This window comes from Schistocerca nitens, chromosome 12 (genome assembly GCF_023898315.1).
Source record: "Schistocerca nitens isolate TAMUIC-IGC-003100 chromosome 12, iqSchNite1.1, whole genome shotgun sequence".
Taxonomy (NCBI): domain Eukaryota; kingdom Metazoa; phylum Arthropoda; class Insecta; order Orthoptera; family Acrididae; genus Schistocerca; species Schistocerca nitens.
The window spans coordinates 193,488,557-193,511,105 of NC_064625.1; the positions used below are offsets into that span (position 1 = coordinate 193,488,557).

Here is a 22,549-nt window from a genome sequence, read left to right on the forward strand (position 1 = left end):
ATTTGGGCACCTAGATGACCTCCTTCGGATCAGTGTTTCAGCTCGGAAACTATTTTATTTTAAGTGAATTTTATACAGCACAATAAGATTCAGTTCTTACAGTTACATATTTTCGTCACCAGTCATGGTGATGATCAGCTATACACGAGTATTCACACATTTAATTTAACTTGTGAGCAAAACTAACTTAACGTCACTTGTACCCACTGACGACTGCCTGTGGACCAACTAAATTAAGAGACTGATCAGTAATTGTGTAGTAATTGTGCTCTTCATATGCTAGCTGCAGACTGTGTGTAGGTTCGTGCGTGACACATGGAAAGATGTATTTAGGACAGATATTATAAAGTGTTAAATATAAAGATTTCGCGATGTAGATTTTAATGTGAAAGACAGAAACACTGCAGACTATAGAGTCACATTAAACAAAGACATTACTTTGCTGTTTAGCAACTGGTTAAATGTCCTTAATTTGATACAAATAACGTTTCAGTTTTACAAGATAGAAACTGGAGGTTGCACTAGGATTTCCAAAGCCTGCCGAGAATTTTCTGGAAACACACGTTTTGGAATAGAAATATTTCATAAACTAAAACCTTATTATAGGAAAATTATACATTTTTGGAAATACAGAAAATATGGCTACAGAGTGATGACACTGAATTATTGAAAGGTGGTGGTGGTGGTGGTGGTGGTGGTGGTGGTGGTGGTGGTTATAAGTTCCTATGGGACCAAACTGCTGGGGTCATCAGTCCCTAGGCTCACACATCACTTAAAACTAACTTACGCTAAGGACAAAACACACACACACACACACACACACACACACACACACACACATATATGCCCGGGGGAGGACTCGAACCTCCGACGAGGGGAGCCACACGAACCATGGCGCGGCGCCTCAGATGCACGGCTACCCCGAGTGCCTTTTGGAAAGCATTGCATTTTTAAGATTCGAAAATTATGGAATGCTTATGACAAAAAATTTTGAATGACAGGTAACATTTGTAGGAAAGACAAGATGTTCTTTACGAAGATGGGGGAATAGAAGCTTTCAAATAAAACATGTGATTTGTAAAACAGAGAATCATTAGTGGATCAAATTTTGAAGTGCAAGTAGTTTTTGTGAATCATACGCTATGTGATCAAAAGTATCTGGACACCTGGCTGAAAATGACTTAAAAGTTCGTGGCGCCCTCCATTGGTAATGCTGGAATTAAATATGGTGTTGGCCCACTCTTAACCTTGACTACAGATTCGACTCTCAAAGGCATACATTTAATCAGGTGCTGGAAGGTTTCTCGGGGAATGGCGGCTCGTTCTTCAAGGAGTGCTCCACTGAGGAGAGGTATTGATGTCGGTCGGTGAGGCCTGGCACGAAGTCGGCGTTGCAAAAATCCCAAAGGTGTTCTGTAGGATTCATGTCAGAACACTGTGCAGGCCAGTCCATTACAGGGATGTTATTGTCACATAACAACTCCGCTGCAGGCCGTGCATTATGAACAGGTGCTCGCTTGTGTTGAAAGATGCAATCGCCATCCCCAAATTGCTCTTCAACAGTGGGAAGCAAGAAGGTGCTTAAACCATCAATGTAGGCCTTTGCTGTGATAGTGACACTCAAAACAACAAGGGGTGCAAGCCCCCTCCATGAAAAACACAACCACACCGTAACACCCCCACCTCCAAATTTTACTCTTGGCACTTGACACGCTAGCATATGATGTTAACTGGGCATTCACCATACCCACACACTGCCATTGGATTGCCACATTGGGTATTGTCATTCGTCACACCACACAACGTTATTCCACTGTTCAGTCATCCAATGTTTATGCATCTTACACCAAACGAGGCATCATTTGGCATTTACCAGCATGATGTGCGGCTTATGAGCAGGTGCTCAACCATGGAATCAAAGTTTTCTCACCTCCTGCCTAACCATCATAGTACTTGCAATGGATCCTGATGCAGTTTGGAATTCCTGTGTGTGATGGTCTGGATAAATGTCTGCCTGTTACACATTATGACCCTCTTCAACCATCTCTGTCAGTCAACAGATGAGGTTGGCCTGTACGCTTTTGTGCTGTAAGTGTCCCTTCACGTTTCCACTACACTATCACATCAGAAACAGTGGACCTAGAGATGTTTAGGAGTATGGAAATCTCACTTATAGACGTATGACACAAGTGACACCCAATCACCTGACCACATTCAAAGTCCACGAGTTCTGCGGAGAGCCCCATTCTGCTCTCTCACGATGTCTAATGACTACTGGTGTTGCTGATATGTAGTACCTGGCAGTAGGTTGCAGCACAATGCACCTAATATGAAAAACATATGTTCTTGGGGGGGTGTATGGATACTTTTGATCACATAGTGTACATGTTGAATAATACTTCCAATAAACTAGTTACTTTGAAATATATACTGATAAATTTTCAAAATTATAGCTTGGGTGAGAATTTGGAGGTATAATAATTTACAGTGTTTGTATTCTGTATGGAATGATACTCATGTTAGGAGTGATATTACAGTAACTGTAGCTATTGCACATTGCCTTATAGCCTTCGTGTTGTTCCATTCATCCTCTTCACCATCCACTGTCCACGTGTCATGGGACATGGCCCACAGACATCACATGACACCAACATTAAAGGTTGTTGTGGGATGATAGGATGTAATTCTATCTTCCGACAATAGTTTATGGGTTTCGCCTTCTGACATATTTTGCACTTCTTAATAATATTTGTAGCTATACGTCCCAAATTTGGATGATAGCAGTATTGTGCTATTTTGGCTGTACATTTAGCAGAACCAAAATGACCCCAATTCAAGTGAGTGTACCATACTAGTGATTCTAAATATTTATTTGGAACACAAAGTTTCCAAACATCTTCTTCATCCTTCCTCCGATACAATATTCCGGATTTTAATTGATACTGTTCTTGAGAGTGACTTAGCGTTTTGCTTTCAACAGCATGCCTAATGGCTTTCCACAACTTATCATCTTCTTGCAGTTGTGGAAGACTTTGAGATAGCTGTGAAATCTGCCTCTCACAATATTGCCTTGATAAATTCATGACTTTAAAGTCAATAGTCCGTTCTTCACACTCGTTGTTATTCTTTCTTTTCGGTAGTCTTGAAAGAGCATCAGCTATGATGTTGTCTTTCCCTCTGATGTATTTGAGCGTAATATCATATTCTTGCAGTAGCAAGGCCCACCGGGTTAAACGTGAATGGAACATCCTTCCTGTTAAAATAAAAGATAAAGCTTTGTGGTCGCAGAATACAATGATCTTCTTTCCATATACAAAATAGCGAAACTTCCTAAGGGACCAGACCACGGCCAGTACTTCCAATTCAGTAGTACAATATGCACGTTCACAGCTAGAGAGTGTTCTGCTGGCAAACCCAATTATCTTGATGGTACTGATATCTTCTGGATTGTCCATCTGGAAAAGAGTGGCACCCAATCCTGTTTCAGAAGCATCCGCAGCAATATAAAAATCTTGATCAAGTCTCAGATGATGTAGCAGTGGAGCATTAGTCAAAGCATTGCGGATGTTATCAAAAGCTTGCGCGCATTCGGAATTCCACTCCCACATGACATTTTTTTTTAACAGCCGTAACAAACAGTCTTGGCTTCCTAACTGATTGGGTAAAAATCGTCGAAAAAATGAAACTAAGCCGATAAATGACTTTAATTCCGTTCTATTCTTTGGATATGCACATCTGTTAATCGCATCCATCTTTTTAGGATTTGGTTTTATCCCTTCAGGAGTGATTATATGTCCAAGAAATTTCAATTGGTTATGAGCAAACTTGGATTTTCTCAAATTTACAGTAACTCCGTATTCCAAAAATTTCGCAAAAACTCTTCTTAATAAGTCCAAATGTTCCTCCCAAGTTTCAGAAGCAATTAGCAAATCATCCACATATAAAGTAACTTCATTCAAAAGGTCTCTGCCCAGTACGGTATCTAAGGCCGATATGAAAACACCACCGCTTATTTTCAACCCAAATGGCATGACAGTAAACTGGTAACTTCGGCCCAGAAAAACGAATGCAGTATATTTTCTAGATTCTTTCGATATTCTAGTTTGCCAATATGAACTACGCATATCCAAAGAAGTTAAGAAGCGGGCACCATAAAACTTTTGTACTAACTCTTCTAGGTTCTCCGGTCGCGTTTGTACAGGTATAATGATCTTATTGATCTCTCTGGCATCCAACACCAATCTGATGTCACCATTGGGTTTAATTACCGCCACAAGAGGGTTACAATATTCAGAATCTGAGGGCTCAATAATACCCCATTCTAACATTTTATTGATTTCCTTTCTGACTACTTCTTTCTTTGTCCATGGGATAGAATAGGAAGTACGACAAAAGGGTTTATGTGCATACGTCTTTATATGGTATTCAAAGTGTTTTATTATACCCGGACGTTTACTAAAAATCGACTGATATGCTTCCAACAAGTAGTACAGTTCATCCCTTTGGATAACAGATAAATATTCTGATTCTAACACCTTTTCCTGCAATGACATTTTTATCCATCATTTCTTCAGAACATTCAATAAGGCATATATCATACACATTTTCATCATCAATACTGACATATTTTACCATTAGATTCATACACAATTGATTTGGAATTACTCGGCCCTTTCTCAGGGTGGTTGTCAAAACATTACCATTGGAATTAAATATACATTCACCTTTCTCTAAATTAATGATTGCACCGGTCTCACATAAAAAATCCAAACCCCAGATACATGGTACTGTCATTTTAGGAACAACCAGGAATGTACTTTCAATTTGAGCCCCCTGTATTGTAACGTCAACACGTACCTGTTTCACAACTTTTTGCATTTTTGCGCTGAACGCACCAGACACGGTACATCCTGTGATAGGAAAAGTGGGCATTTTTACCCCTCGGCTTATCTCTTTTAAACAGTCCATCGTCACGACACTAATAGTTGCTCCAGTATCAATTAATATTTCAACATCAACATTATTTATACTTGTTGGAATTATTGCCTGTAAAATTTGTCCACATTTATTAGAAACTTCAGGTTTTTCTTCAATTAACTCATTCTTTATATCCTGATTATTATTGTACCTTAATACTCTCACTTCAAATTGATGCCTGCCTTCCTTCTCCTTTCCAGTCATCCTAGGAAGGCATTTGGTGACTGGTATTAGTTTAATCTATCTCGTTGAGTCATCGGTGGGGGTTCATGAACTTCCACAATCCGTACAGTATGATCCGAGTTATGGTATTCACCCCGTCGCACATTGGAGGCTCCTTCGCCCATTGGTAATACTCCTTGTGCTGGATGAGGACTCGAGGCATTTGTTCCATCCCGCCGATGAACATTATGCTTCGAATTATCTTCCCAAGGTCGAATGCAATTGGGTTCATCACTTGGGTACCTGTTACTCTTATTAATATCACTACTATGCATATTCGCGTCACCATATCGAGGTTTACCTCTAGCACAGTAAGTATCTCTTCTATATTTATTATAATCATTGTTTTTATTGCAACCATAGGATGAAGATTGTCCACGCTCCTGTGATGCGGGTTTGACCTGGTTTTCGGTATTATTATTATTATCATACGTTAAATTATTATTATAATTACTCGTATTACTATGAGTGTGAGTCGACATTTGATTACTACTCATTTGTCTTGCGTCTTCCATAATCATATCTATAGAGTCAATCACCGACAAGAATTGTTCTACATCGTGGTCAGGAACATTTATTAACTTTTCACGTATATTTATGGGCAACCTTCCCTTCAAAATTCTGATCACTTCCTTGTGAGAAATTGGATCACTCCAATAACGTGTCTTATTTATGTACTTTTCAAAATATTGCCTTAAAGTACTCCTTTTACTGTTAAAATACTCAGGTTGGTAAACCTCTTTTCTTAATTTCTCTTGTTTACTCGACGACCAGTATTTAGCCAAAAAATGTTGTTCAAACTCAGCGCAAGTATGGCAACTTTCACTTACTTTGGCGGCCCATAATGCGGCTTCTCCGGTAATTTTGGATACTATAAATTGAAGTCAGTCGTGTTCTGACCAGCTATGTGGAAATATTCTTTTGAAATTATTGATAAAGATTTTCGGATGCAGGTTGTTCTTTTCAGTGGAGAATGTTGGGAATTGTCTACTTTTAAAAATGCTGTTCTCCACCTTTAAAGAAGACAAATATCCTCGCTGACCAAAAGAATCATCATCTTTACCAACCGAATCGTCAACTTCCCAATGCAAATTTGCACCACAATTGTACTTCGTATTATCACATGTTCGGTTGTTTTTCGACCTATTCTCCGAACGTTCGTCCTCGTCAACAAATTTTGTGATGACTTTCGTTCTAACTCCGCCAATTTATGATTGGTTTCCTTTTGCCATTTAGGTAACTCATCAACTATTTTGTCTTTTATTTTCTGAAATTCGCTAGTGAAGAGCTTAATTAATTCATCATTTCTACTTAGGTGATCATTGATATTTTCATTTGGCTGGGATCCAATAGTAGTCTTAACCTTGTCTACAATTTCATTTCCTTTTATTTCTATCCATTCAGATAGATCTTCGTCAAGTCTTTTAGTTTGATCTACTAAATACTTGTCAATCCCCTTACGAGCATCGGACTCAAACTCGACTATTTGTTTAGAAAGCTCTTCTATCTGTGCGCTAGCATTGAAACAGCTGCTTTCACACTTAACCATCCTATTGGACAGGCCATCATAACTCTTCGAAACTACCTCATATTTCTTTTCTACATCATGAAGTTTTCCCATTAAATTATTATATTGCCTTTCTAAGGTGTTAGAAAACTCTACATCTAGTTCTCCAAATTTCGCATTTAATTGAGTCTCCCAGTCCGTCTTTAATTCTTTCTTAGTATTTTCTAGTTTATAATCAAAGGTGTTCAGCTTGCTTTCCAAAGAATCCATTTTAACTTCTAATGAACCAAATTTGGCATCAAATTTTTCATTTAACTTTTGATTGTCCTCTTTTAATTGCTTATTATCTTTTTCTAGTGAACCAAATCTTCCATTCATTACACCCATTTGAGTATTTATTGATACCAGCATATCAAATATTTTTTGATTAATATTTCCATTTTGAGGATCAACTTGCTGATCTACTTCCGAAACCTCAAGATCTTTATGTTCTCCCACGCTGCTTACCTTACTTATCATTGTATTTGAATCTCCTAACGGCTCTAAATCAATAACTGTATTATTATCTGTACATGTCTCCTGTCCCACATTGAGCTCATGGGATGCATCATCCCTATCCTCTTCACTTTCCTCTCTCTCTCTACTCATTACTCTACTCAACTGCACATTATCATGTATTCTTTTCGTTCGTTTTGACATGATTATTCACTACCAAGACATACACTTATTTTCACTATGTATTTATATATATTTATCTACCGAAATCACAAGTCTCAACTTCCTTTTCTTTTATAATTATACAGTTATTTTAATCATACCTGGTAGTATCGCTCACTTTTAGCGATTATTGAAGAATACCTCTTTCATTGGACAGACTCACTGGCTGCTACAATATTTTCCAACTCTAGGGTTCGTGAATCCGGATGACACTCGACTCGATGCAACAATCCTCCTCGATCGAGCCGCACGTTGTGGCGCCACTTCTACCGTATCTTCCTTCGCCGTCGGCGTTGTCGTGGTTACCGTGAGACACCGTTATACCAAGAGGAAAGGCGCGTCGTTCTTAGAGCATGAGATATGATGACCTTAAGCCATTGACAACACACAACGGCCACGGTAGCACCTGATTCCAGAATAGCTGCAGTAGTTAAGATCTACGAACTATTCCCTGTTGACCAGGTCCCCAAAACTTAACTCGTAAGGAGATCCCTTCAAAGCAAATTGTCATGACGATCGTCTATAAAGGCTTCGTACAACGAGAAGAAATGTTACAGTCTATGGAATAATAACAGATACGACCAAACTGTCTTGTCTCTTCTGCTTTATTTAACATAACTTCGTTCACAGTTTCATTTCGCATTCACCACTCATTCACCGAAACCCTTTGATGAACAGTTTTGGTTGCTTGACACCAACAGTCAATGATAATGATACAGCTTTTCTCCTTTTTATAAATTGAAGCCCGCTCTCCGGGATGTAAAAAAAAAAACCGGTCTCAATACCGCGTCCCTCGTGAGATGCGAATATACTTATCCCGGAATTTACCGCCCTGTAGGTGTACTCAATTTAGTGACCACACTTCACTGTCCGCTATTTTACGTAACTGAATGTCCATTTTTTAGTCTGATTATACACTGTAGCTATTTAAAATTCGCCCCTATATTTTTCACAACGCACAATTAGCAATTCGTTACTTGTTTTCTTTTTTTTCTTCTTCTAAGAGTAAACGGAAAAAAAAGACGCCGTATCATCGGCTTAGTCGATATAAAGCAAAACACCTTAATATGCCCAATTTTACCTCTTCTTATAGGATCGGCTACCTTACCCATGAATTTATTACATATTATTTCCAATAACGCTAAACAGATATCGCTGTTATATTTTAATTGTATTCAAAAGCATGTTACTACTATTATGACCGACCAAATCGTAACAAATCGCGCGGCGTGCGTTTTTAACGATAACTTTACGCTATTCAAGTTCCGTTACAGCTGTCTTGCCTCGTAATGTTACAATAGCTTGGGTGAGAATTTGGACGTATAATAATTTACAGTGTTTGTATTCTGTATGGAATGATACTCATGTTAGGAGTGATATTACAGTAACTGTAGCTATTGCACATTGCCTTAATAGCCTTCGTGTTGTTCCATTCACCCTCTTCACCATCCACCGTCCCTCATCTCAGTGGGAGCGCAGTGCCAGAAAAATGTAGCCATCCACATTGTGTGTGTTTCTGTTAGCTCTGAGAAAGGACATTGTAGAAAAAGTTAGCAATGTTTCAGTCTTCCTTATGTGTCTGCCCCTGCTTGATACCATGACTGTATGGTGAGCGATTGCCCTTTTCATTTTATTTTCTGTTATTTTAATACATAAAAGAAGTTGGAAGCAGAATTTCATGTTTGTAACTTACTTATTTTAATCATAATTAGAGGCAAGAAAATTACATTGATCCTTGCTCTTTCTTAACTGCAAGAAATGATATAATTGTGCACCATTACAATTTCTGTGGTTATGCATTACAGTTACTGGACACTATTTATGGCATGTTTCAACATATTCTTAAGTAACAATTCTCTCTCTCTCTCTCTCTCTCTCTCTCTCTCTCTCTCTCTCTCTCTCTGTGTGTGTGTGTGTGTGTGTGTGTGTGTGTGTGTGTGTGTGTGTGTGTGTGTGTGTGTGTTGTAGCAAACATTTAATTTAACATTTACCGAGTTATACATTTATTAGACACATAAAGGTTTGCTTATTTTCTTCCAGTTGGGCGCACGTGTTTGAGCATGTGACAAGACCTTGTGCTTTAACTTTTGCATGCTGGGCTGAAATTGCAAAGAGTCTGGACGAAATCTCTCTCAGGTTGGGATTCTGTTGTCCTGTATCAGTTTTTCCATAGCTACAAACGACTGCTTTCTGCACAGAAGTAGAGTAGCTGATGTAGGATTGTCGCCTGCACGGTTAAGAGAGTAGCCAGAGTACATGTAGTTAGCTGTTTATTAGCTAGTATATGCCGTACATTTGTACTCACAGTGGCTCGTTTGATAAGTGTCAGAACATTAATTTTGAGCTTTGGAATTAATTGTGTGTTCATTTTGTAACAATTCTCTCAACCAGCAGCTGTCATGTAGTCACAGATGTTTGTTAAATTCATCCTATCACCTATCTTCTATTTTCCATTGACGAAAGTTACAATTTACAAAAAAATATTTTTTGTTAGCGATGATCCGATACATTTGTAGAAAAAATTATTTGCTTTAGTCTAGTGTAGGTGGTTTGAAGTGATGCTCGAAGTTGGTTGAGAGTCGCCAAATGCTTTCATTATCAGACACCAAATGAGTATATTTTGGGAAATTATGTAATCTGTTTCAATTCTCAGAGACATTTAGAATGCTAAAACCAGGACCAGAAAAGCATTGGTATCTGTAAGACAATGGACAAAGAAAGAAAAATAATTGTTGCCGCCAGTTTCTGTGTAATGCTGCATTATATTTATTTTTAACTTCTTTTTGTGCTATAATTTGTTTTTGTTGCTCTCTCTCTCTCTCTCTCTCTCTCTCTCTCTCTCTCTCTGTCTGTCTCTCTCTCTCTGTGTGTGTGTGTGTGTGTGTGTGTGTGTTTTGCTGGTATTTGTGAGTGTGGTTTGAGAGTAATATATTGGCCTAGTGTTGTCTGTGATTGCCATGTGTTTCTATGACTGTTCTTCAAATTCTCAGGTTCTGCAGCTTGATTGGCATTTTTGAGAGTAACGAACCGTTGGCACACGAAAAGCACCGGATACGGACCACCTCTCTATCTGGCACAGGACTGAAGGAAGAGTAGCAGAGTAGAAACTGTACACTCAATATTTTGGTAAGTACGCCAGTGTACGAGCTGGTTGCATTGCTGAAGCACACACAGTTTACACTGTGTAAAAATTGACAGCTTTGCAGAAGCTATCCATATAGATGCTTAGCCCTTATATGGGAGCTGAATGTCAAAGCTGGATGAATTTCTGAAAACTAGCTAGAGTTTTCCTATGTGGCAGGTCCATTGGTAAAAGTGGTTCTTGTAACTATTTTGTTCGAGCTTGCAAACACGAAAATCCAGGTTGAAATATAGAGAGTCTTACGCAAATGATATATTGCTAGTCAATTAAATTTTGGACATGCAGCCGCGCAAATAAAATTTCCTCCACTGATATTTTGGCCGCGTATCGTCCGGCCGTCTTCAGAGTGAGTCACGAGACTGACGACGAGATGCCACGCGCGGCCTTATACGCTCCACCGCGGCGGTACTGCGCGTGTGGGTCACGGGTGCCGGTCGCCGGCAGATAAATACGCAGCCGATGGCAGCTACTGGCGTGAAGATATAGGTTTGTGTGTGTCGGTTTCCGATATAGCAATTACGAAGCACCGCCCACAGAGAAGCGATGTTTCCGAGGAAGAAAGGAGTGCGACACGAAAGCTGTGCGAGGATACTGGTACGGTCGTCCTATGTGCTGATAGAGGTAATGCTGCCGTCCTTTTGCCTCGGGAAGTCTACGAGGGAAAGATCTGTGGTCTACTTAGTTCTGGTGCACACCGGAAGATCGACAAAGATCCTACTGACGAGGTGACAATAAGGACAGCTGCCTTGCTGAACGCTTCATCACTACCGTAGGAAGTCATAAGAAGTTTAAAAGTCCGAGGTGGAGTACCACCGAGATTTTATGGTCTTCCTAAAGTTCACGAGATGGGTAAGGATGAGCGTCTAGAGGATTTGTCTACGAGACCTGTAACGAGCACTATTGGTTCACCGACGTATGTTTCTGCCAAATATTTATCTTCCTTATTAAAACCATTGGTAGGAAAATGTAGTCACCACATTCGTAATTCTATGGATTTTATTCAGAGACTTAGCAATGTCAGGCTAAATAGTACGGATGTGCTTGTTAGTTTTGACGTGTGGTGTCATTATACACTGAGGTACCTTTAAAGGAATCTCTATCTCTTATCGGCCAACATTTTGATGAGAACATTATGTCCTTATTTGAACGTGTGCTTTTATCATCTTATTTTCAATTTAATGGTGAATTTTATGAGCAAATTGATGGTGTTGTCATGGGAAGCCCCTTCTCCCCTCTGGTAGCTAATTTATTCGTGGAAGACTTCAAGGACGAGGCACTGGCCTCAGCAAGTTTTAAACCGATGCTCTTCTGGAGGTACGTGGACCACACATTAGTGGTATGGGTGAATGGATGAATTACATCAATTTCTTGAACATTTGAATTCCGTCCATTAAATTTACAATGGAAATAGAAAAAGACAGTTGTCTCCCCTTTTTGGATGTTGTCGTTCGCCGTAAAGGTGATGGCACTTTAGGACGTGCTCTATATCGGAAACCGACACACACACACACACACACACACACACACACACACACACACAAATCTATATTTTCATGCCGGTAGCTGCCATCACCCTTCACAGACCAAAGGTGTCCTTAAGACCTTAGTGCATTGGGCGCACTGTATATCCGATAAAGATAATTTGCAATTTGTAAGAAGAGCTCATATACCTCGAGAGCATTTTTAAACCGAATGGATTTTCTCCGCAACAAATTCGTAGAGCACTCGATGCAAAACCTTCCCCATCACGTACCTACATTTTAGGAGATAGTAATTCCTTCAGATTTAGTCCGTTTTTGCCCTATTTGGGTGCTCTTTCCTCGAAGGTAGGCCGTATTCTTCAGAAACACTGTGTTAAGGTGATCTTCCGGCCCCTCACGAAGATTGCAGCTTTACTCGGCTCTGTGAAGGACGATTTACGGCTTCGTAAAATGGGTGTGTATTGGATTCCTTGCGGAAATTGTGAGAAGTCGTACATAGGTCAAACAACACGTACCGTTCGTGAGAGGTGTGTGGAGCATCGAAGGTACACACGCTTATTACAGCCAGACAAGTCAGCTGAGGCCGGACATTGTATTGATATAGGGCATTCTGTGAATTACGGTAGTGTGAAGATTTTAACACCCACCTCTTCTTTTTGGGAATCTGTCTTCCAGGAAGCTGTAGATTAGCTAGTAATTTAATAAATAGAGATAATGGTTTTAATTTGGACGAAACTCAGAATCTGGCTCTCGGGTTAATTAAACTGCAGAGGAGTCGTCACGGTGTCACCGCCGCCGATCGTACATCGATAAGCGAATAGAACGTCTGTACGCCTTTGCCACAGGTGGCGCACGCGTAAGTGTACTTCTCTGCCCCCGACCAGCACCTGTGACCCGCACGCGCAGTACCACCGCGGTGGAGCATATAAGGCCGCGTGTGGCATCTTGTCGTCCGTCTCGTGACTCACTCTGAAGATGGACAGACGATACACGGCCAAAATATCAGTGGAGGAAATTTTATTTGCACAGCTGCATGCCCGAAATTTAATTGATTATCCATTACGCTGCAATAAGTTGAAAATGCACATCGATATATTGCTACTTGCTGTAAAGATGAGATGTCTAGTTGCAGATAGGCACAACAAAGAGACTGTTACACACACACACACACACACACACACACACACACATTCGCGCGTGTTTGTGCACACTCACTAAGTCTCACACATTTTAGCCTTTACACGATGGTCTCCTATAGGGTTTGACCTTGCTCTTTCCCGAAGAGCAAGCCAATTGGGGAAGGGCGCCTTACATGGTGCACTGCGTCCATTATGCTCCGAGACGTCTCGCATCCTTCGGCAACCTGGATTTGCACTTCTGCTCATTGTGCAGCTGTTGTGCAACGTCACCCTCGTCGGTCAGTTTTCCTCCATCCACTGTGCAGTATCGCTTTCTGCGCCGATGGCAATCGTAGACTTGTTTGCTCATTTGCACCTGATATCCGGCACGGTAGCCAGTCCGTTGTGATGGGGCTGTCGTGTGCCCTGTCGGTTGTGGCCCCCTCACCACACAGGGATCGCTCTGCCGATGCCTGCACCGTTAACTCCCCACGTATGCCGAGAGTAGATGCCAGTCACCTCGGGGTGTCGGGACTCCCGGCAGTGGCCGTCCTGCCGGGTGGTCTTCGCTGCAGCGGGGTGGCGCCCGTGGGGAGGCCCCCTGGTCGGAGTGGGTGGCATCGGGGCGGGTGACACACCGTGAAGCGTAGTCCGTCATCTCTTGCCGGTGGTAGACGACTGGCAGTCTCTCGGCAATCGAGGTCAATTTCGGTGCGAAGAAATATGACCTCAAATCGTTCCCCTCTCTGGCCACACCGTGGGAGGAATGGCAGGCTAAGGATGGCAGCAAAGCTTATTTGCCCCAGTACCTGGTATGTAGAAGAGTCGTTGGGGAATGTTTCGTGTCAATGAAGCCTCAGTTTTTTTTGGAGCATTTAGAGGACAAGTTTGGGGAGGTGGAGGGCTTGTCCAAAATGCACTCTGGGCCAGTCTCGATAAAAACGGCATCCTCGCCCAGTCGCGGGCATCGGTCGCCTGTGACGAGCTGGGGGATCTTTCTGTTTCCGTCACACCCTATCACTGACGTGGTGACCTACGCAATCTGTGGTGACAGGTGTGGCTCGCGGACGTGTTCGGTGAGTGCTCCACTCGTTTTCACGTTTGCGGTGGGGAAAAGTGGTCGGAGTGCAGTGCGAGTTTCAGCGTGGATAGCTAAAGGCGTAATCTGTCACGTAACGCATTAAAGACAGTTTGGAGACCGTAGTTAGACAGTGAGAGGTCTTTCTTTTCTGCGATAGTGAACGTATTCTCGTGTGCCGTGTGGCGAGTTTGGTCGGCGGAACGGGTTGCAGTGACGTCGGACGCAGACGTAGCTGACAGCGCGGATTGCAGCGGGCTTGCTGCGTGAGCCACAGCTGTTTGTTGTGTCAGGTGGCCAGAAGCAGCGGCTGACTCAGCGGACGCCGTCTACGGAAAGCTGGCTGCACGTTCAGTCAACTGGCACGTGGCTCTTACGTCGTGGCGTTACCGAGTAACAGCGTGGCAAACTGTGGAGCAAATCACAGATCGTACTGCACTTAACAGAACTGTTGCACTCGGTTGAGAGACAAACTACATACACAACAGATCCAGAATTTGAGAATCAGCTGCCGTACAGCAAATTTCGTCCAGCGTGCGCTCTCTTTGCCTCACTCTGTGAAGCATTTGGGATGTGTGCATCGGCTTTTAACTAAGTAAGCTCCACGTCCGCAAGTATACGTGGACACTGGAGCATACGACCTGGTTCACGCTGGTGGCAGCCACTGCTACTTTGAAAAATGCCGAACGCGCTCCCAGAATCGATGTGAGCTACCCGTCAGTCGGAGGACGTCGAAACGGTGATGCGACTCCGACGAGCGGGAGCACGGTGGCAATAAGACGAATGGTATCTAGCGAAAATTTAATACCCGAAAGAAAGAAAATGAACTAAAATGATAAGCACTGTAGATGAGATCTTAGTGGAGTTCCAGAATGAACTAAAACAAAAAAGGGCGTCAACCACAATTACATCGCAGGTTAGAGACAAAATCTGGGCACTCGCAGTCGGTCAGGCGAGGCTTTATAGACAAAATGAGAGCTCAGAACTGAAAACGCCAGACTCGGAAAAGAACTAGCAGCTGCAAATGCACCAGATGCCCAGGAATGCGTTCAGTGCATGGAACAAGAAATAGCAGAACTCAAATCTGAAAATCAGAGATTAAAGTCAGAAAATAAACCTCTCTCACTCTCATTTGCAGCTCATTTCGACAAACAAAAGCTAAACAGTCCAGCACACTTTTCTTTAAATCAGAAACCAACCGAGATGCAAGAACCGTTAGAGAAACCATCACTAAAACAATTAACCCCAAGTGACACAAATTAAAAATAAAATCAATCAGGTCAACAGCAAACACCGTAATAATTGAAACAGATACACAAGTAGACAAGAAAAAGATAATAGAAAAAGTAGCACAGCTTAAGGACATTAGGTGTGAAGAAACCAAGAAGTTCAGACCCCTGCTGGCAGTGCACCATGTTACAACATATTTAATTGACCAGGAATTCTTGGAAGAGCTCTACGAAATAAAACTGAGTGAACACATTACTAAAGATGAGTTCGATAATGAGGTTAAAATCAAATTTAAAACAGGACCGAAGGGCAAAAGGACAGTAAACAGTATTCTAGAAGCGTCGCCAAGAGTACGATTACTGCTGCTTCAAAAAGAAAGAGTTTTTATTCAGTTTGAATCTTTGTACATCAGCGATTTTGTTGCTGTACAAAATGTTTTAATTGTCGGGGCTACAGTCACCCGTCGAAGCATTGCGACCGAGAACAAGTATGTGGAAGATTTGCAAAACCGGGACACAAAAAGTCGGAATGCGGGCAGGATAATCGGGTAGGTTGTATATTGTGCAAACACAGAAACAGAACATGCAGTAAGGCAGGGGGGCCACACTGTCCTACATATAAACAGCTCTACAAAAGACAAATAGAACGCACCAAATACGATGTCCTGGACAACGTCCATTAATAAGGAGTGCTACCATAACTGTCAGAAACCCACCCCCCTAACACACCCAGGAAGAGACTCAACTAATAACACGAACAGGCAGAGGTACAAATCGCTGTCGACTAGGACGAGAGGCTGGCGGCGAGTCGTTGCCTGGTGGCAACACGTGGGGATATTACGACCTCCAGATGCAGATACCGATACTAATGTAATGCCTCAGTTCTGGGAGACAATACAGTGTAGGTACTACAGCATTACCACTTATATAGACAATATGTGCGTACGAGGTGCAATCGAATATGAGGTTGGCAGGCACCTGAAAAAATCACACGTTTGATTGGGCCACCTTCCAGGCTGGTGTCCTTTTACGAGTTGACATACTGGAAGACGAAATACTGCGAAATAGTACAGAGAAATACGACGACGTCCTTGAACGTCCTCAGAATGAAGGTGTCACTGAGTTCACAAGAAATCCAACACCACAGGCAAGTACAAAGAAAGACAACTGCACACTACCCGCACAACTAGAATACGATACAACCAAATGTAGACCCTATGTTACACCAGTTCATTTTGTCTACTGGGGTATCGCACACAGTCACTACTATAAACAAAGCAGTAAGGCAGCTGAACAGAAAGACACATCCTGCACCGGCACAACACCGTGCGCAACCACCCCAGAAACGGACATACGACAGTCACATTTTACGAACGAGTCCCCGGTAGAGATCAAAAACGAGAAGTCACTATCAGGGGAAATGTTCAGCGAAAACACATCAAACTCCATACTACCGGAAACCATAAAGCCAGAAAGACGTGCTGCACTACAAAATTACTTGAAATCGGAGCAACAAACAAACAAACAAACAAACAGTCGAGATCACCAACCAGATACAACCAAAGATCCCAAGCTGAATATCGTTAATTACGTAAACTACGATAACTTAGACGTTAACCTATGGCTTTACAGACTAGTAAACAAGGATATATTTCAAACAGCTCTTCACTATGTAATATGAACTAAGCATAAAAACGGGGATAAAATCTGCTTTCCAACTACAGAACAAACTGACAGTATGAACCTAAGAGCTGAAAATCTGCCAATGAACCCCAAAGATATATGTAAGCGTCTAGGGGAGGCATGTGCGTGAAGTGGAGAGGGCCTAAACCTAGAGAAACTATACGAGGATTTCGTGAGAGCACACAGACGTGTGTTTCTCGATTTTTAAAGAAACCACACCCAAGTGTTTTTCCTTCACTAGATATCCCTTCTGACGGTAATACAACTAAATTGCCAGGGCAGTACCATAGTAAACATGGAACTAGGTAGGCTCTTAGAAGAAGGCTGTACCGAGACCTTCTAATCTGCACTACTAACCGACATGCTACTAAGGCTGTATTACTCATCCAAATACAGCATATCACTTACTTCTATATATTACAAATTATTCGTAACCACGCTCATTGTGTTACATTTTCTTTTTTTATTTTTCTTTGACATTTGCATTGTATAAATTATAGTCTCATCAACTAGGTAGTAACAAATTATATGGAACCATTTTAACAATTGTTAAGCATTCAATTCGCTGTAACCTCAGGGAAATCTTAATATGTTATGTTCTTTATATTATGTTCTTTATATTATTAAAAAAAACATTAACAACTGTATACCAATAAGACTGTAACAGTGAGAAGTCTTTGTTATTAGATTCAGAAGCATCCGACCCACCTTACATTTCAAGGCAGTCGGTTACTCTGTACTGTTAATGAAATAAATAAATGAATAAATAAATGAAACAAATAACCCAATAAGAGCTTAAACACGGTCCAGGGCATTATCTTCCACAGGGACCATCTTTTACAGTCTGATGACGAGCTGCACACCAACTTAGAGTGCCGAGGTGTTCATTTCGTTTGGAGCGTCCGTCGGGGTCCGAGGGATAAACTAGTTGCCACCGGTGCCTTCATCTCGGCATTCGAGGGTGGCACATTACCTGAAAAGGTCAGGGTGACTGTTTACTGCTGTAATGTGAAACCGTATATCCCTCCCCCGATGCGGTGCTTTAAGTGCCGGAAGTTCGGGCATACGTCTTCCTGCAGTACATCCGGCATCACCTGCCGAGATTGTGGACATCCGTCCCATCCCACTACTCCACGTGTTCCGCCTCCCACCTGTGTCAATTGCGGAGAGCGACACTTGCCTCGCTCACCGGACTGTGGGATTTTACAGAAAGAGAGGAAAATAATGGAACGCGAGACCCCAGACCAACTGCCCTACACTGAGACTAAGAAAAAATAAGAGAGGCTACATCACGTGCGTACGACATCCGACTACGCCACCACTACGACGACAGTTCCGGCTCCTTCCGTTCCGCCCATTCCTGTCGGCTCTCAGAGCCGCAGTACTACACCTGCCCCCTCGATGATGGGAGGCACTTCCCTCCCTGTTGCTTCAGCACCACCTACCTCGGGAGCATTGCCCCCCAAAACCGTCGGGGACGTCAGTCCACACTTCTCAGCCGGAGAAGCGTTAGCCTCCTTCGGCTTCTCTCGCTAGGAAGGGGTCCCTGTGGTCCCTCCATTCCTGTGTTTCTACTAGTGGGAAAGAGGACACCTGCCAGTGGCCGAAGTGACCAAAAGCAGCCGGTCGTAAGGCTTCACGATACTCCTCAGTTCCGGCCAGACAAACCCGAGGATCGGCGAGAGAAATCCGAAAAGGAGACCCCCGAGACGGAGGAAATTGCGGTGGCACCCGCACCGCCACTACCTACGAGCTCTGCATCTGAGGACGAGGTGGAGATTGTGGTGTCCGTCAGGGACCTAGATCTCGCCGGACCCTCGGACGCGACGGATGTAGACTGTTCGGGCAGCGAGGCGGTGGTGGCGGGTGACCCTGAGGTGTAGACTGCCTCACTGAGCGTTTCGTGCCTTCCCTGCCTCACGATCGCATCACCCTCCAGTGGAATTGCTGTGGTTACTTCCACCACACGGCTCAGCTAAGGCAACTGTTAAGCTTTACACCTGCTTTCTGCATTGCCCTCCAGGAAACCCGGTTCCCGGCAATGCGGACCCCTGCCCTCTGTGGTTATTGGGGATATTACGAGAACTGTAGCGAATACATTAGTGTGTCGGGTGGAGTTTGCGTCTGTGTCCTGAACTTGCTGTGTAGTAAACCTGTTCCCCTTCAAACCCTATCGAAGCTGTGGCAGTCGGGATGATGACGACGACGCAGAAAATAACTGACTCTAACGTATATCTCCCTCCGGATGGTGTGGTACCCCTGAATGTCTCGGCTGCAGTGATTTATCAACTCCGTAAACCTTTCGTACTTTTGGGATATTTTAACACCAGTAACTCCTTGTGGGTTTGCACCGTGTGCTTACTGGCCGAGGTAGAGATGTCAAAACTTTACTGTCTCAGCTCGACATCTGCCTTTTACGTACTGGGGCCCGACCAATTTTGCAGTGCCTTGTGGTAGTTTTTCGGCCATTGATTTATCACTTTGCAACCCGAGACTTCTCCCATCTGTCCACTGGAGAGCCCGTGATGACTTGTGTGGTAGTGACCACTTCCCCATCTTCCCGTCACTTCCCCAGCGTCGTGCCCACAGACGCCTACCCAGATGGGCTTTAAACAGAGCAGACTGGGAAGCGTTCATCTCTGCAGTCACCGTCGAATCTCTCCCGTGCGGTACCATCGATGTGGTGGTTGAACGGGTCACTAGAACTATTCTTTCTGTGGCAGAAAACGTGATCGCTCATTCCTTAGGGTGCCCCCGGCGATAATCGTTTTCTCGGTGGTCGCCAGAAATTGCCGAGGCCACTAAAGAGCACAGGTGGGCTCTATGACGACATAAGTGGCACCCTTCCCTCGAGGACCTAATAGATTTTAAACGGCTCTGTGCCCGTGTACGCCAGCTTATAAAAAGACGGAAAGAGGAATGTCGGGAGAGGTAAGTCTCGACCGTCGGGTACCGTACGTCACCTCCCAGAGTCTGGGCTATCGGACGTGTTTTTGGGTACCGGACCCCGACAAGTGCCCTGGCGTTAACATCGGTGGCACGTCGTATACCGACGCAAACGCGATTGCCGAACACTGTGCTCGAGCGTCTGCCTCGATGAATTACCCCCCCGGCCTTTCGCACCCTCGAATGGAGGACGGAAGGGGAGGTCCTCTCATTCACTACGTGCCACAGTGAACCTTGTAACGCCTCATTTACAGAGTGGGAGCTCCTCAGCGCCCTTGCCCATTGCCCCCACACAGCTCCCGGACCAGATCGGATCCACAGTCAGACGATTAAACATCTCTCGTCCGACTACAGGTGACATCTCCTCGTCACCTTCAACCGGACGTGGTGCCGCAGCGTCTTTCCGTCGCAATGGCGGCAGAGCACCGTCATTCCCGTGCTCGAACCTGATAAAAACTCACTTCGTATGGATAGCTATCGGCCCGTCGGCCTGACCAGTGTTCTCTGTAAGCTGCCGGAACGTACGGTGAGCCGGCAGATGTGTCGGGTCCTGGAGTCACGTGGCCTACTGGCTCCGTGCCAGGGAAGTTTCCGCCAGGGTCACTCTACCACTGATAATCTTGTGTCCCTCAAGTCTGCCATCTGAACAGCCTTTTCCAGACAGCAACACCTGGTTGCCATCTCTTTTGATGTACAAAAAGTTTAAGACACGACCTGGCGACATCGTATCCTTGCCACGTTATACGAGTGGGGTCTCCGGGACCCGTTCCTGATTTTTATCCAAAATTTCCTGTCGCTCCATACTTTCCGTGTCCAATTTGGTGCCTCGCATAGTGCCCCCCCCCCCTCCCCTCCCTCCAATAAACAGCAGAATGGAGTCCTGCTGGGCTCTGTTTTGAGTGTGTCTCTATTTTTAGTGGCCATTAACAATCTAGCAGCAGCTGTCGAGCCCTCCGTCTCACCTTCTCCGTATGCAGATGACTTCTGCATTTCGTACTGCTCGTCCAGTACTGGTGTTGCCGAGCGGCGCCTACAGGGAGTCGTCCACGAGGCGCAGTCGTGGGCTCTAGCCCACGGCTTAAGCTTTAAGCTGCAAAAGTCGTGTGTTACGCACTTCTGTCGGCGTCGTACCGTTCGTCCGGAACCAGAAGTTTACCTTAATGACTATCCAGTCACTGTAGTGGAGACGTACCGATTCTCGGGACCGGTTTTCGATGCACGATCGGCTCGGCTTCCTCACCTTTGTCAGCTTAAGCGGAAGTGCTGGCAGCACCCTCTGCTGCCTGAGAAACACCAACTGGGGTGCAGATCACTCTACACTGCTGCAGCTCTCCCACCTTGACTATGGGGGTGTGATTTGTGGTTCGGCGGTGCCCTCGGCGTTGCATTTACTTGACCCGGTGCACCACTGCAGAGTTTGACTAGCGACAGGAGCTTTTAGGGTGAGTCCGGTGACCGGCGTACTGGTGGGGGCTGGAGTCCCTCCATTGAAGATCAGATGTGCACAGCTGCAGGCCAGTCACATTGCACACATTGATAGTTCCCCTGAGCATCCTAATTACAATCTCTTTTTCCCAACCACGGCGGTTCATCTCCCGAATCGGCGGCCAACGTCGGGGCTTAAGATTTCGGTTCGCATCCGTTCCCTTCTGTCTGTCCTGGAGACCTTCCCTTTACCACCTCTACTCCAGGTCCATTCACGTACACCTCGGCGGTGTAAACCTGGGGTGACGCTTCACGCGGACCTTCCACGTCGCGCTAAGGCCTCAGTTAACCCTGTGGCTCTCCGCTGTCACTTCCTCTCGATTCTCGACACGTACGGAGGCCGTGAAGTGGTTTACACGAACCGCTCGATGGCTGACGGTCGTGTCGGCTTTGCGTATATTCGTGGAGGACATCTTGAACGGCACTGCTTGCCAGATGGCTGCAGTGTTTGCACTGCAGAGCTGGCGGCCATATTTCGTGCTCTCGAGGACATCCGCTCGTGCCCTGGTGAGTCATTTCTCCTTTGGTAGTAACCACCCAGTAGTCCCTCTGTGTCTCGGAACAGTCCAGTCGTTCACCGGTGTTTGTCTGGACACCAGGTCACGTCGGAATTCCGGGAAATGAACTAGCCGACAGGTTGGCAGAACGGGCTACACGGCAACCGCTTCTGGAGGTCGGCACGCCCGTGACTGACTCGTGTTCATTATTACGCCACGAGGTTTTTCAGCTTTGGAAGATGTAACGGCATAATCTCAGTACACACGACAAACTGAGTGCCATTAGGGAGACTACGAATGTGTGGAAGTCCTCGAAGAGAGACTCTCACAGGGACTCTTTGGTTCTCTGCCACGCTTCGGCTCCGTATTGGTCGTGCTCGGGCAACCCACGGCTACTTCCTGCACCGTGAAGACCCGTCTCAGTGTCGGTGCAGTGCCCGTTTGACAGTGGCCCGTATTCTGGTGCA

At 44.2% G+C, this 22,549-nt stretch overlaps 1 protein-coding gene across 2 annotated transcripts in view; it reads left to right on the forward strand.

Annotated features, from left to right (window-relative positions):
• The window catches only part of LOC126215157 (protein Lilipod), a 413,331-nt gene that overhangs the window by 374,847 nt on the left and 15,935 nt on the right, over nt 1-22,549 (forward strand). The window contains exons 11-12 of one of the 2 annotated variants that reach the window (XM_049941822.1): nt 9,464-9,559; nt 10,414-10,549. In XM_049941822.1, the coding sequence (XP_049797779.1) occupies nt 9,464-9,559; nt 10,414-10,519 (202 nt within the window). In that variant the 3' untranslated portion in view covers nt 10,520-10,549. The remainder of the gene's footprint in view (nt 1-9,463; nt 9,560-10,413; nt 10,550-22,549) is intronic. The other variant, XM_049941823.1, reaches the window with a different exon arrangement.